The 15,396-nt window shown below is 36.0% G+C and overlaps 2 protein-coding genes and 1 long non-coding RNA gene across 3 annotated transcripts in view; 2 read left to right on the top strand and 1 right to left on the bottom strand.

Annotated features, from left to right (window-relative positions):
• The window catches only part of LOC125843938 (uncharacterized), a 36,450-nt gene extending 34,911 nt beyond the window's left edge, over nt 1-1,539 (bottom strand). Inside the window, exon 1 of the long non-coding RNA XR_007444092.1 lies at nt 1,417-1,539. This is a non-coding gene — a long non-coding RNA (uncharacterized LOC125843938). The remainder of the gene's footprint in view (nt 1-1,416) is intronic.
• The window catches only part of LOC125843865 (TMV resistance protein N-like), a 367,653-nt gene that overhangs the window by 10,973 nt on the left and 341,284 nt on the right, over nt 1-15,396 (top strand). The window lies entirely within an intron of this gene.
• Nucleotides 1,238-10,237, top strand: LOC125843903 (TMV resistance protein N-like). Its single transcript, XM_049523125.1, has 2 exons — nt 1,238-1,742; nt 10,161-10,237. The coding sequence occupies exons 1-2, from the start codon at nt 1,271-1,273 to the stop codon at nt 10,199-10,201; spliced, it is 513 nt and encodes a 170-aa protein (XP_049379082.1). The 5' UTR covers nt 1,238-1,270; the 3' UTR covers nt 10,202-10,237.

Here is a 15,396-nt window from a genome sequence, read left to right as displayed (position 1 = left end):
AAGAAGTATGCACTTTTTTCGACATGTTATATTGAAATGTGTACCATAACAAAAGGCTTGGGGGTTGTATATATGTGTATANTTGTCCGCTTGTACTTTTAGCTGTCCATTTTGTAGTCCAGAGAATAGAGGGCAAGTTTTTTTTTGCCAAAATTCCAAAAGGACAACAAAAAAAAAAATTAAAGAGCAAAGGGGTAAAGGCACATGATCCCCACACCATAACCCAATTTTTTTAACGCGGTTAACAATGTAAAAAGAAAGGCACGTGTGAGGCCACGCCTTGTAAGGCGCATGGCTCTCACACCTAGTGGCGGAGCCGGAAATTTTATTAAGGGTGTCCAAGAATAATGGTGTGACTGTCAAAATAAAATTTTTAAAAAAATATTGTGCTATTTGGGTTCAAACTCGAAACTCCATCATTCAATTGGACACCCATTACCATTACGCCAAAGGCACAACTTTTATCAAGGGTGTCCAACTTTAAATATATATCCTTTAAATGTAGAGTTTGACATATATATACAACATAATTTTTCGAAGAAGTATGCACTTTTTTTGACATGTTATATTGAAATGTGTACCATAACAAAAGGCTTGGGGGTTGTATATATGTGTATACTTACTTTACTAAACACACCCCACATGTATTTAACTCCATTTATTATTGAGGCAGGAGTTGGGTGACCTTTTCTCAATTTTTGTATGAATTCGTCAACTCCATGCACATGTGCCATACAAGGCGTGGCTTCACACACACCTTCCTTCTTATATTTTTGGGGTAAGGTGTGGGCATCCCGCGCATTAGCCCCTTTTCATTTTTTATTATCCTTTTGCAAGTTGGGTGACCTTTTCCTAATTTTTGTTGGAATTCGTCAACTTCATGCATGTACAATTGTCACAATCAAATATAAATGTGTGGAAGGTGTGAAGAAACTATTGTTCCATTGGAATGTAGAGCCCAAATATAAGCAACTTATGAATCAGAGCTAATAGTAATATGGTCCAATTTTTCTTTGCGCAGATGAATAGTGGGTCCATAACCATAAATGATCTATCGAGAAACAATAGAAATTCAAATTAGTAGAAAAATAATATGTATGGCATAATTAATGCGTTAACTAAGTAGACATAAAGAAATTTCCTATTAATATTATTAGTTGACTGCAATGTTTATTTCTTCTTTCCTCTAGATAACTAATTATTTGTTCATCCATTGATCTCATCCGATCCATACACTTTACTTTTTCTTCTCAGACAATTAATTGAATCTATGGCATCATCATCTTCTTCTGTGAGTAATTCACAGTACTGTCCTCCATGGAAGTACGATGTCTTTCTAAGTTTCAGAGGAGATGATACCCGGAATAACTTTACAAGTCACTTGAACAAAGGTTTGGAAAATAGGGGAATAGCCACCTTTCTAGACGATGAAAGACTAGAGGATGGCGATTCCATCTCAGAAGAACTCGTGCAAGCGATAGAAGAGTCTCAAGTTGCCGTAATCGTTTTCTCAAAGAATTATGCTAAGTCAAGTTGGTGCTTGAATGAAATAGTGAAGATTATAGAATGCAAGGAGAAAGAAAATAGACAAACTGTTATACCGATCTTCTATTATGTGAATCCATCACAAGTTCGATACCAAAGTGAGAGCTTTGCAGAAGCATTTGCCAAACACGAATCGAGGTATAAGGATGATGTTGAGGGTATGCAGAAGGTTCAAGGATGGAGGAATGCCCTAACTGGTGCTGCAGATTAAAAGGACATGATATTCATGACGGGAAAGTTGGAAACAAACAATTGCTTTTGATGAAAAAAAATAACAATATGTTTCTATATATTATCCTAAACTATAATGTTTCCTATTTAATAGGCTCTTGAACATTAAAATTATGAAATTACTTTCTAATACTTGACTTCCTCACATTGTCAACAATCAATCTCTAATTTATGTAGGATTAATCAATCAAAGAAAATTGATCAGATCGTCGACCACATCTGTTCCAAACTTTGCAAGAGTGCTCGTTTTTTTTCTGATTTGCAAGATGTTGTGGGAATAAATTCTCATTTAGAGGAACTAAAATCCCTACTTCAAATCGAAATCAATAATGTTCGGATTGTAGGAATCTGGGGAACAGGCGGAATCGGTAAAACAACAATAGCAAATGCCATCTTTGATACTCTATCCAATCAATTTGAAGCAGCTTGTTTTCTTGCAAATGTTAAAGAAAATGCAAAAAAGAATCAACTGCATTCTTTACAAAATACCCTTCTGTCTGTACTGTTAAGAAAAAAAGATGATTACGTCAGTAATGAGTATGATGGGAAGCGCATGATTAAGAGCAGACTTTCTTCTATGAAGGTGTTGATTGTGCTTGATGACATAGATCATGGTGATCATTTGGAGTATTTAGCAGGTGATGTTGATTGGTTTGGTAATGGCAGCAAAGTTGTTGTAATAACTAGAAACAGAAAATTGATAGAGAATAGTGATGCAATATATGAAGTGCATACACTACCTGATCATGAAGCTATGCAATTGTTCAATCAACATGCTTTCAAAAAAGAAGTTCCAGATGAGTGTTTTAAGAAGTTCTCATTGGAGGTAGTAAATCAGGCTAAAGGGCTTCCTTTAGCCCTCAAGGTGTCGGGTTCTTTGCTGCATAAGAAAGGCATAAATAAGTGGAAAAGAATTGTAGACCAAATAAAGAAAAACTCTAATTCAGAAATTTTTGAAAAACTCAAAATAAGTTATGATGGATTGGAGCCCGAAGAGCAAACGATATTTCTAGATATCGCATGTTTCTTCCGAGGAGATGAAAGAAAAGAAGTCGTGTAAATTGTTGAGAGCTATGATTCTAGAGCTGAATACATATTGGATGTCCTAATTGACAAATCCTTTGTGTTCATCTCTAAATATGATAGAATTGAAATGCATGACTTGATTGAAGATATGGGTAAATACATAGTGAAAATGCAAAAAGATTCCGGAAAACCTAGCAGAATATGGAATGTTGAAGATTTCGAAGATGTGATGACGGACAATATGGTAAGTAAGCTAAACAATGCAATAGTATTCATATTTCAAAGATATATATATATATATATATATATATATATATATATACACTCTGTTCCTCTAGCTTCATATACTAACATACAAGTCATTTAAGTTGTTTCAAATCCACACTACCTAGTTTGTTTATCTCATGTTAATAAGTTATGAATTACCACTTAATATATTTAATCTTATTTCACTCCTTGGATTAACTAGAAAGTTATACAATATTTAATTTGTTCATACTAATTTAATCAATAATTTTTTAAAAGCTAATATCACCCATTTATTTACCCTAAGTAATTTTTTATTAGTAAAAATTCAGAAATGAAAAAATAAAATTTAGGAGGGCCAAAACTTAATTACCTTACTAATTCACTTGATCATTATTAATTTTATTTTCATTTATAAGCTTACAGTTATTGACACTATTTCAGTTACCATTTTGTTTTGTGAGAGCATGGAAAAGTTTTTAACTTGAGTCTAATAAACATCTCCAAAAGGCAAAAATGTATCAGTAAAAAATAAAATTAACTACGCAAAGCATTTCTCTTAACTAATATTTGTACCTTAAATTTTATTTGATGGTGCTGGCTCTTCAAGTACAATGACAAAAATTAGGGGTAGAGTAAGAAAACAATGATATTGATAAGTGGATTGTAAATGATATGTTGATTCATGATCTTTTTATAGGGGACCATGGCAGTGGAAGCAATCTGGTTTAGTTATTCTAAAAAACTATGCTTTAGCAAAGAGGCAATGAAAAATATGCAAAGGCTTAGGATATTAAGCATATTTCCTAAAGACGGATCTTATAGGTCGTCCTACTTCATTAAAACCGACCCCAATTGCCATGATGGCTCCATTGAGTACCTGCCCAACAACTTGCGTTGGTTTGCCTGGCTTGATTATCCTTGGAAGTTATTGCCAGAAAATTTTAATTCCAGAAGGCTTGTTCATCTTGATCTCCGATGGAGTTCATTGCATTATTTATGGAATGAAACAAAGGTACCATTCTATTTCAGATACTTCCTATTTTTAATTGTCCTAGAATTATATATGATTCTTGTGTTTAAATAAAATATGTTATTTATTCCATAAACTCAAACTAATGTATTTCATCATTCTTTCTGTGTTTTGAATAGCTGCCGCAATTTCCGTCTCTACAAAGGATAGATTTATGTGGCTCTAAAAGCCTGAAGAGAACACCAGATTTTGAGGGGATGCCAAATTTGGAGTATTTGGATCTTTGTGGATGTTCGAGTCTTGAAGAAGTTCATCCTTCCCTCAAGCATTGCAAAAAACTCATCCAGTTAAATCTGTCTTATTGTACAAAACTTGAGAGGTTTCCATATGTTAATGTGGAATCTCTTGAATCTCTGACTCTAGAATACTGCTCTAGTTTAGAGAAATTTCCAAAAATCCTTGGAATAAGGGAATTGCCATTATCTTTGAATGGCATGGAAAACCTTGTATCTCTTCCAAGCAGCATTTGTAAGTCGAAAGGTTTGGTGAAGCTATCTGTGTCGAATTGCTCAAAACTTGAAAGCTTGCCAGAAGAGATAGGTGATTTGGAAAACTTAGAGTATCTTAATGCCCACTGTACTCTAATCTCACAACCTCCGTCTTCTATCGTCCTGTTGAACAAGCTTAAATCATTGACTTTTGAAAAAGAAAATTCAGAAGATACAGTGAACTTCGTGTTCCCTCAGGTGAATGAAGGGTTACTCTCATTGGACTCTCTGGATCTCAGTTACTGCAATATAATAGATGGAGGACTTCCAGAAGACATTGGATCCTTATCCTTTTTGAAAGAGTTGAATCTCAGTGGAAATAATTTTGAGCATTTACCTCAAAGCATATCCAAACTTGGTGCTCTTCGATTTTTGCACTTATCAGATTGCAAGAGGCTTACACAGCTGCCTGAAGACATTGGATGTTTATCCTCTTTGAAAGAGTTGCATCTCAGTGGAAATAATTTTGAGCATTTGCCTCAAAGCATATCCGAACTTGGTGCTCTTCGATGCTTGATCTTATCAGATTGCGAGAAGCTTACACAACTACTAGAATTTCCACAGGAATTAGATACAATATATGCAGATTGGAGCAACGATTGGATCTGTAATTCGTTGTTTCAGAATATCTCATCACTGCAGCATGACATCTTTTCTTCACATTCCTTGTCGCTAAGAGTGTTTAGGAGTTGGGGGGAGGATATCCCAAGTTGGTTCCACTATCAGGGAATGGGCATAAGTGTATCAGTCAATTTGCCTGAGAATTGGTATGTAATTGATAACTTCTTGGGATTTGCTGTATGTTATTCAGGCAAACTATTTATTGATTGCATCACAGCTCATTTGATTCCATTATGTGATGATGGGATGTCGTTGATGACCCAGGAATTTGCCTCATCCAACAATTCAGAATATTCTCATGAATGTAATATTAAATTTTTGTTGATACCTCTTGGTGGCTTATGGGATGCATCTAATGCAAATGAAAAAACACCAAATGACTATGGGTGCATTAAGTTAGATTTTATTGGAGAAGGAGATGATGATTTTGGAAAAGAAAAGAAAATTGGAGTTCGTTTGTGTCACACACCAAAACCGGATGTGATGGCACGTGCCCAAACCCCACCGGACACGTCAGCCTAACACCCAAAAACCCGACGATACGGAATTAATAAAACAAGAATAAGATAGAAAGATAAGCGGAAGTCTTTAAATAAACTCAACATAACCCCAAAATTGGTTATCACATGTACAAACCTCTAATACGGAATCTGAATAAAATATACAAGTCTCATAGTAAAGTTCTAGAATAGAACAGAACAGTAAGTATAGATAACTTGAGGGCACGTCTGGAATGAACCGCTACCTCTCAAGTAAGTCTGGAAGCTCTAATATGAAGATGAGTAATAAGCCGGATCTGATAGAGCTGTCAACCTACACAACTGTGTAGAAGCAAGGGTGAGTGCCAAAAGCAACAGGTACTCGCAAGTAACACTAAACTAAGCTAAACTAGCAGCTACAAACAACTCCTTTCAATCCCAACCGAACCACCGAAACTTCATTCTAACAGCGAACCAACAACCTATACTACACAATTCATAATCAACAGATATATCCAACAGTGTCTCAACATCAACCTCATATCCTCATGTAAGAGCAAATAGATCATATATCACATGAAGAGGGGCAAATAGGTAAAATCCACACACCACAGACAAAGATGAAGTCAAATGCGATGCAAATGCAATAATGATGTCATGTAGTCGTGATGCATGTCTGTCCTAAGATACACATCTGTTGACGTAATCAGACCGCGCTGAATACTCAAATCAGAACCCATGGGGGCCACACATGGACCATGTATCACCGCCGGAACCAGATCCCATCGGCATCCAAATCGCTAGCCGGAGCTAGTCCATCTCATATATCTCTAGCCGGAGCTAGTCTCAACTGTGTCTCATATCCATCCATCCTCATATCAGTGTCTCAGAACTCATGCAACAGATAGTTCACACATGGGATGAATAATGAATATGCACATGTCATCAATCACAATCATATCACGATCACATCATAGTATTACACATCATCTGTCTCAATCACAACCATATCACGACCACATCATAGTATTACACATCATCTGTCTCAATCACAACCATATCACGACCACATCATAGTATTACACATCATCTGTCTCAATCACAACCATATCACGACCACATCATAGTATTACACATCATCTGTCTCAATCACAACCATATCACGACCACATCATAGTATTACACATCATCTGTCTCAATCACAACCATATCACGACCACATCATAGTATTACACATCATCTGTCTCAATCACAACCATATCACGACCACATCATAGTATTACACATCATCTGTCTCAATCACAACCATATCACGACCACATCATAGTATTACACATCATCTGTCTCAATCACAACCATATCACGACCACATCATAGTATTACACATCATCTGTCTCAACATCAATGTCTGTATCAATCATAGCCTACTCATGCTCTTCTATCCCCTCAATATCAGTTATCACATGACTTATTCAACAAATTCAAGTCACATATAACACATTTAGCTCGTTTTATTCCCCATCTTTCATTTACAACAATTTCAATCAACAAATAAAACTCATCCTCAATCCCCATTACTCCCCAACACAATTAGGAAAGTAGTCATGTGTAGTCTAAGAGTTTAACAAAGTTTAGAAGTCACTTGCCTCAAAACACTTCAACTAGTAACTCAAATTTGAGTTTTACCCTTCCGAGCACGCTCCAAATCACCACAATCTATTCATAAATGGAATCCCACAATCAATACGAATCTAACAACACCAATATCGTGAAATTTGGAGAAAAGGGTAAAATGGTCAAAAAAATCTCGTTCCGAAAAATATTCTCGAAATCTGGAAATTTTTAGTGAAAAATGTTCCCCAAGAAATTTAGAATCCAATAGTGAAAACCGTTTCGAAAAAGGAGTTGAAATGAGTTCACAAACTCAAATTTTCTATTAAATTCGGATTAGGCAAAAACCCCCAAATTTTTCAGTTGAGATCTCAAATTTTGATGTTAAAATCCATAAATAATCGATGGAAATCAAAGATATAAGTTGGAAATAACTTACCCAATGAATTCCTTGCGAAAACCCACTTGAAATCACCTATTTTCGAGCTCTCAAAGTCTAAAAATGGAGAAATGGGTATTTTTCAAGTTGGGGGAAAATGGCTACTGTTTTTTGACTTAAAAAGGACTGCTATTGCAGCTGAAACACAACAATAACACCAAAGTTTAAGTCCCCGTTGGACCCTCGGGATTCGTTCGGAATCTCGTGCACACAAACTAAATATGTACCCCCACTAAATTCGACGTTCCGGACTCAATGGAACCATCTGAATTTGAATTAGAGGACTCCGTGACCCGAAATTCAATAAGATGCCAAGAAACTAGTTTAACGCCAAAAAATTCGAAACTCAAACGGAGCGTCTAAAAATTCAACCAAGACTCATTCTAGACTTAGAATCGCCTCCCAAAACCAACGGTACTCTCGGAATTTCAATCTGAGCCTCGGAACCTCATATGTTGACCAAAGTCAACTCTTTATCAAAATTTCACAACTTTAGCAACTTAGGACCTCAATTCTTCGTTTCAACTCCAAATTAAACTCCGTAACTTCACACAGACCCGTTTCGACATTCTAAAACTGCCGGAATCGAACGGAAATCCGATCCGAGTCCCGAAACTCCAAATGACTCGAAAAAACACTTTTTTTTAACCAACTTTAACTCATAAAAAAACTCAACTTCTCAAAAACTCAACTTTTCCTCAAACCAACTTTACAACCACAAAACATGGGACTCGGGGCAACTACCGAAAGGGAAAAATAGTCATTTCCACGAAAAATCACCAAAATGACCTTTCGGGTCATTACAGTTTGTTGTATAAAAATGAATCTGAGGTTTGCATTGGGATAAGGAAGAGCAGATATGAAGAAGAGGCCACTTGCTCGTCTCCTAAGAAACTCTTGCAGCTCTTTCCCACAAGCCTGGGATTATAGATTAAAAATAGGTATATACCTCATGAAATTGTGTTCTCTGTTTATATATAAATTATTTCTTCTCATTCTTTCTTCTATTGGCAATCAGTAATCAGCAGCGAGTTTGGGGACACTGCCTATGAAGGGAACATGTACGTACAATTCATTCTTTTTATATTTCACTAGGGATATATATAATCACATTTTCCATTTCCTGACAAATAGATAAATTGCAGATGGATGAACGAAGCTTTCGAATCCAATAATTTCTTCCCAACCATCAAGTTCTACTGAAGTTGCATAGTCTCCATTGATATCTACTGTAAAATGTTACATTCTTATTCTATTTTAATAAGTGCAAGAAACACATTTGATTAATCATCTCTGAAATTAATGTAATCTAATTAGCAAAGAAACACTGCTATATAATTGAACCCCTTCCTATTCTCATTTCTTATTCAATGTATTGCCAACGTCGAGCACGAAACGATATTTCACGTCCGATTTCAGAAGACGTTCCAACGCTGTGTTAACGTAGTCCATTGGCACGACTTCAATATCTGGTGTTATGTTATGCTTTGCCGCGAAATCCAATCACAATTCTTGAATCTCTTTCATCCCTCCTATGCAACTTCCAGCCACTAGATTCCTTCCTGTTTTTCACATTATTATATATACAAACTTTAGTAAAGACTGTCTGATGCACTAAGCTTTCACTATGTGCGGGAAGAGCCACATTATATATACTTTAATCTAAACTTTATTCTTGAAATCGTGCATAAGAAATTATTGTCCGATGCTTACCCATAAGTAGTGGAAACACGGGCAACTCCACCGGTTTTTCTGGTGCACCAACCATAACAAGCTTACCATGAGATTTCATCAACATAAGCAATGGAAGAATAGGGTGCACCACAGAAACAGTGTCGATAATCCCATCCAATGTGTTCATTGCAGCCTGTTCGTATATAATAAATAATACAAATAAACAAATGGTTAGCCCCCATTCTCGTGTTTAAATTGTTAAACTTTTGTTTTTCTTTTCAGACAATTAATTGAATCTATGGCATCATCTTCTTCTGCGAGTAATTCACAATATTGTCCTCCATGGAAGTACGATGTCTTTCTAAGTTTCAGAGGAGATGATACCCGGAATAATTTTACGAGTCACTTATACAAAGGTTTGAAAAATAGGGGAATATTCACCTTTCTAGAAGATGAAAGGCTAGAGGATGTTGACTCCATCTCAAAAGAATTCGTGCAAGCGATAGAAGAGTCTCAAGTTGCTGTAATCGTTTTCTCAAAGAATTATGCTAAGTCAAGTTGGTGCTTGAATGAACTAGTGAAGATTATGGAATGCAAGGAGAAAGAAAATGGACAAACAGTTATACCGGTCTTCTATTATGTGGATCCATCACATGTTCGATACCAAAGTGAGAGCTTTGCAGAAGCATTTGCCAAACATGAATCAAGGTATAAAGATGATGTTGAGGGGATGCAGAAAGTGCAAGGATGGAGAAATGCCCTAACAGCCGCTGCAAATCTAAAAGGACATGATATTCATGACCGGTGAGTTGGAAACAAATAATTACTTTTGATGGAAAAAAAATAACAGTATGTTTCTATATATTATCCTGAACTATAATGTTTCCTATTTAATACGGTCTTGAACATTAAAACTATGAAAATACTCTCTAATACTTGACTTCCTCATATTGTCCACAATCAATCTCTAATTTATGTAGGATTAATCAATAAATGAAAATTGATCAGATCGTCGACCACATCTCTTCCAAACGTTGCAAGAGTGCTCGTTTTTTGTCTTATTTGCAAGATGTTGTGGGAATAAGTTCTCATTTAGAGGAACTAAAATCCCTACTTCAAATAGAAATCCATAATGTTCGGATTGTAGGAATCTTGGGAACAGGGGGAATTGGTAAAACGATGATAGCAAAAGCCATCTTTGATACTCTATCTCATCAATTCCAAGCAGCTTGTTTTCTTGCGGATGTTAAAGAAAATGCAAGAAAGAATCAACTGCATTTCTTACAAAATACCCTTCTCTCTGAATTGTTAAGGAAAAAAGATAATTACGTCAATAATAAGTATGATGGGAAGTGCGTGATTCCGAACAGACTTTCTTCAATGAAGGTGTTGATTGTGCTTGATGACATTGATGAAAGAGATCATTTGGAGTATTTAGCAGGTGGTGTTGGTTGGTTTGGTAATGGCAGCAGAGTTATTGTAACAACTAGAAACAGACAATTGATAGAGAAGGATGTTGCAATAAATGAAGTGCCTACACTACCTGATGATGATGCTATGCAATTGTTCAATCAACATGCTTTCAAAAAAGAAGTTCCAGATGAGTGTTTTAAGAAGTTCTCGTTGGAGGTAGTAAATCAAGCTAAAGGCCTTCCTTTAGCTCTCAAGGTGTGGGGTTCTGATAACGTTCAAATATACTTCTTGAAAAGAAATATAAACGATCGTATGCAATATATTTACCCAACTATGAGTCGGGGTCAATCCCACAGAGAATATGGAAGAATATTGTCAATAGTAAATATTTAACTCGATAGTCGCTATAAAAATGGGGGATTTAAATTGAAATAAAATAAAAACAGTAAAAAGATAGCTTTGAACTAAGTATTTATTTATATTCAGATTATTAAAAGTAACTAGGAATGTGTTCCCCATAAGCTCATAACGCAGTAATTCTAATAATAGTAATCCTTTTCTAGTGTATTACATGCAAAGTGATAAGTTAGGTATCTCTAAATCCTTGGTCCGGCATCTAGAGAATTTCATCCCGCACCTTGGTCCGGCTACGTGTGTATAATTTACTAACCCTTACCTTTACCTCATATTAGACATCATAATCGATGTTTGGCTTAGTTATTACTTCGCACCAATCGACACTAGCCTATTAGATAGTATCACACTAAATCTATGTTGATAATTCTTTTCTTGTTAATTACCTCCTTGGTCCGGCAAGTAGTAACAAGGCGAGTTCTAACGTTGGCCACCGTTAAAAAGACTTCTAAACGAAAGAATTATCAATGCATGCAAAATACTAGTCAAGAATTGCTTATTTACTATTCATACTTTGTTAATCGCTCATGGTTCCCACAACCCTAGTTATGAAAGTTAGTTACTCATTATCTCAAAAACACAATCAAAATTTATTAAAATAAATATGCTTGTGTTAATCATAAAAAGTTAAGAACAATAGCTAAACTATCTTTTATTAATCACGAATACAAATAAATAATAAAGGAGAAGAAAGAATAAACCATAATTCTCCGGCCTCCACGGCGGCTCTTCCAAAGTTCCTAAGCTAGAAGAAAATTTATATTGTGTCTTGTATCTTGGTTCTTGGCTTTTTTTTTCAATAATTATTTCTATGCACTATTTATAGATGTAGGAAACCCTAAATAAAATAATTGAGTCCAAACAAATTAGGAATCCAAAACCAAAAGGAATTGGATTCCTTTTTCTCCGACCGCGTGAGCTATGTTGCTGCCGCCTCAATATAAATTGTATGCTATTCACTTGCTGACACGTGGCAGCAGCAAGCATCAAATTTCAATTTCCTCAATTTCAGCCGCCGTTTCCTTATATATATAAATATATTATTTTATTAAATTTTATTCATTAAGCTGTCTGCTTGATTTCCTTCTTCAACCTTCCATCTTTAATTCGTTTTAGCTCCAAACTTCTTCATTTTCCCACCAATTTAATCCTACAAATAAATTATCCCACTTAGCACAATTCATAAAATTGATGCTCAAAAAGGACAAATATAAATAATAAATGTAAGGAAATAATGATTAAAAATATGTATTTTTAGCCTCACATCAGGTTCTTTGCTGCATAAGAAAGGCCTAACTCAGTGGACAAGAACTGTAGACCAAATAAAGAAAAAGTCCAACTCAGAAATTGTTGAAAAACTCAAAATAAGTTATGATGGGTTGGAGCCCCAAGAGCAAAAGATATTTCTAGATATCACATGTTTCTTCCGTGGGCATAAAAGAAAGAAGTCATGAAAATTGTTGATAGCTGTGATTTTGGAGCTGAATACAGATTAGATGTTCCAATTGACAAATCCCTTGTGTTCATCTCTAAATATGATAGAATTGAAATGCATGACTTGATTGAAGATATGAGCAAATACATAGTGAAAATGCAAAAAGATTCCGGAAAACGTAGCAGAATATGGAATGTTGAAGATTTCGAAGATGTGATGATGGACAATATGGTAAGTAAGCTAAACAATGCAATAGTATTCATAATTCAAAGATATATATATATATATATATATATATATATATATATATATACCTTGAGTAAATTTTTATAAAATAAAATTAAGGAGGGCCAAAACTTAACCATACCAGTTCACTTGATCATTGATTAGTTTCTTTTTTTGGAATTAAAACTAACATTTTATTACCAAATATCAGATCTGTACATAGTCTAGAAAAGCTGTGATGGTATGGCATTCACACAGCTGCAAACCAAACAACTAGACATCAAAAACCTATGTGCTAGTGGTAAACTATAGCTAACTATGGGTAGAAATTAAGGCTATTTAGTCTTCTCGCAAGCTTCTTCTTGAGTGATCTTCTGTAGAATATGTCCTGCACAGTTCTCCTAACCACCATTTTAGGTTCACAACGTTTGGCCTGAAATATCTTCTGATTTCTCTCTATCCACACTTTGTATACTGCTGCAGCAAATGTCATCCTTAATATAATTGTTGTTCGACCATTTCCATTGGCATAAGTGCATGCCCAGTTAAGTTCATCTTTCCAATTCATGGCCACTCTATTGATGCCCTGCCATTGAAGTAGCCTAGACCAGATTTCACTTCAGTAGTCACAGCTGAAGAAAAGGTGTTCAATAGTCTCACTCTCCTTGTTGCATAACTCACATTGTTGTTCATCAACTACACCCCCTTGTAGCAATCTGTCTTTTGTATGTAGTCTTCTAAGGGCAGCCAATCTAAGGATAGAAATCCATTTTGGAGAACCTGGATTGTTGCAAATAATTTTTCTCCAATGTACTTTTTGGAACTCACCCCTCATTAAGACATACATCTTCCTAATGGAATAATTATGTATGTTTGACAAATCACTAACTTGTAAACCAATGTCCTGTAGGCATAACTTCATCTTCAAAATCTTTTGGACAACCCACGATGCTTGTGTTGGGTTGGATTCCCATATTGGCCTTCCTTTTATATAGTAACAATGCACCCATCTAACCCATAATGTATCTTTTTTAGAGCACCGGTTCCAGAGCAATTTGCTAATGGCTGCTCTGTTCCACACTGTAATATCAAGAATGTTTAGGCCACCAGAAGTTCTTGGTAAGCATACCTTATCCCAGGCTAGCAATGCCTTCTTTGTTACTTCTGTACCTCCCGTCCACAAGAACCTCTTACAAGTTGATTCTATAAGTTTGATCACCTTGGCGGGTAACACAAAAATTTGTGACCAATAAATCTGCATAGAGAATAATACAGATTTAATGCTGCTCTCTGCCTGCGCAAGATAGAAACTTTGTTGTCCAACATGTTATTCTTCCTAGCATCTTGTCAATCAAGGGTTGGCATTGGGTGATTGATAGTCGTTTAGTACTTAGAGGTCCTAAGTATCTAAAAGGCATCTCACCTCTAGTAAATCTATTCCAGATAGCTGTCTGATCTATGGCATTCACCCCTCCAAAATATACAACACATTTGTCTTTGTTTGCAATCAGACCAGAAGCATGAGAAAATTGTTGAAAATAATCAAACAGCAGCTGTACAGACCTTATGTCACCCTTGCAAAATAATAGTAAGTCATCAGCAAAACCTAATTGAATAAGTTTTATCTTTGAGCACCTGGGGTGAAACTTAAATTCAGGACGGGTCATTAGGCTCTTCAATAATCGTGAGAAGTACTCCATTGCTAAAACAAAGAGAAAGGGGGACATAGGGTCCCCTTGTCTCAATCCTCTCTTAGCATCAAAAGGTACAAAAGGCCAGCCATTGATACAGAGTAAGACACAGTTTGAAGGCACTCCATTATGCAGTGTATGAATTTGGTAGGGAAATTCAGATGTGTCATTACTTGCTTGACAAAGATCCATTCTAGTGAATCATAGGCTTTTTGCATATCTACTTTAAGCATACATCTAGGAGAGATCCCCTGTCACGCCCCGAGCCTACACCCTGGGCGGGACCGGCACCCGGAGGCCATTTCTGGCCTCAAGCGAACCCTTGGCCTGGCTTTCTTAACTCAGCAGAAACCTAACTCAACAGAATAACTCAAAGCGATGCAATATTATAAAACAACTTAACTTATAAAGTATGGCCATAAGGCAACCCGAGTCTCAAAATAGGATACTTACATATATACATAGGTAAGAGACTCAAAACTAGCTGACTAACTGTCTGTCTATGAAGCCTCTAAAAATACTGAGATGGATGTTGGGACAGACCCCGCAACATCCTAATAAGATCAAAAACTAAGAACACACAATAATTGAGCCCTCCGGAATGCAAGGAGGCTCACCACTGACTCTGGAGTGCTCAGCTGGATCAACGACGTGCAGGCTGCTGATCTGGGATACCTGAATCTGCATCATGAAACGATGCAGGCCAACTGGCATCAGTACATGGAATGTACGAGTATGCAAGCTGGAAAACTAAGCAACAACGGCTAGAAGGAGAAATCTGGAAGAAACTGAATAGCTTACCTGGCTCAACTCAACTCAACCTGA

This window comes from Solanum stenotomum, chromosome 11 (genome assembly GCF_019186545.1).
Source record: "Solanum stenotomum isolate F172 chromosome 11, ASM1918654v1, whole genome shotgun sequence".
Lineage (NCBI taxonomy): Eukaryota > Viridiplantae > Streptophyta > Magnoliopsida > Solanales > Solanaceae > Solanum > Solanum stenotomum.
This window is presented reverse-complemented; position numbering and strand designations above follow the sequence as displayed.

Coding starts and splice junctions, on each gene's coding strand:
- LOC125843903 (XM_049523125.1), top strand. CDS start 1,271: ATGGCATCATCATCTTCTTCTGTGAGTAATTCACAGTACTGTCCTCCA. Junction 1,743..10,160: donor ATGGAGGAATGCCCTAACTG/GTGCTGCAGATT, acceptor ATGCCCTAACAG/CCGCTGCAAATCTAAAAGGA.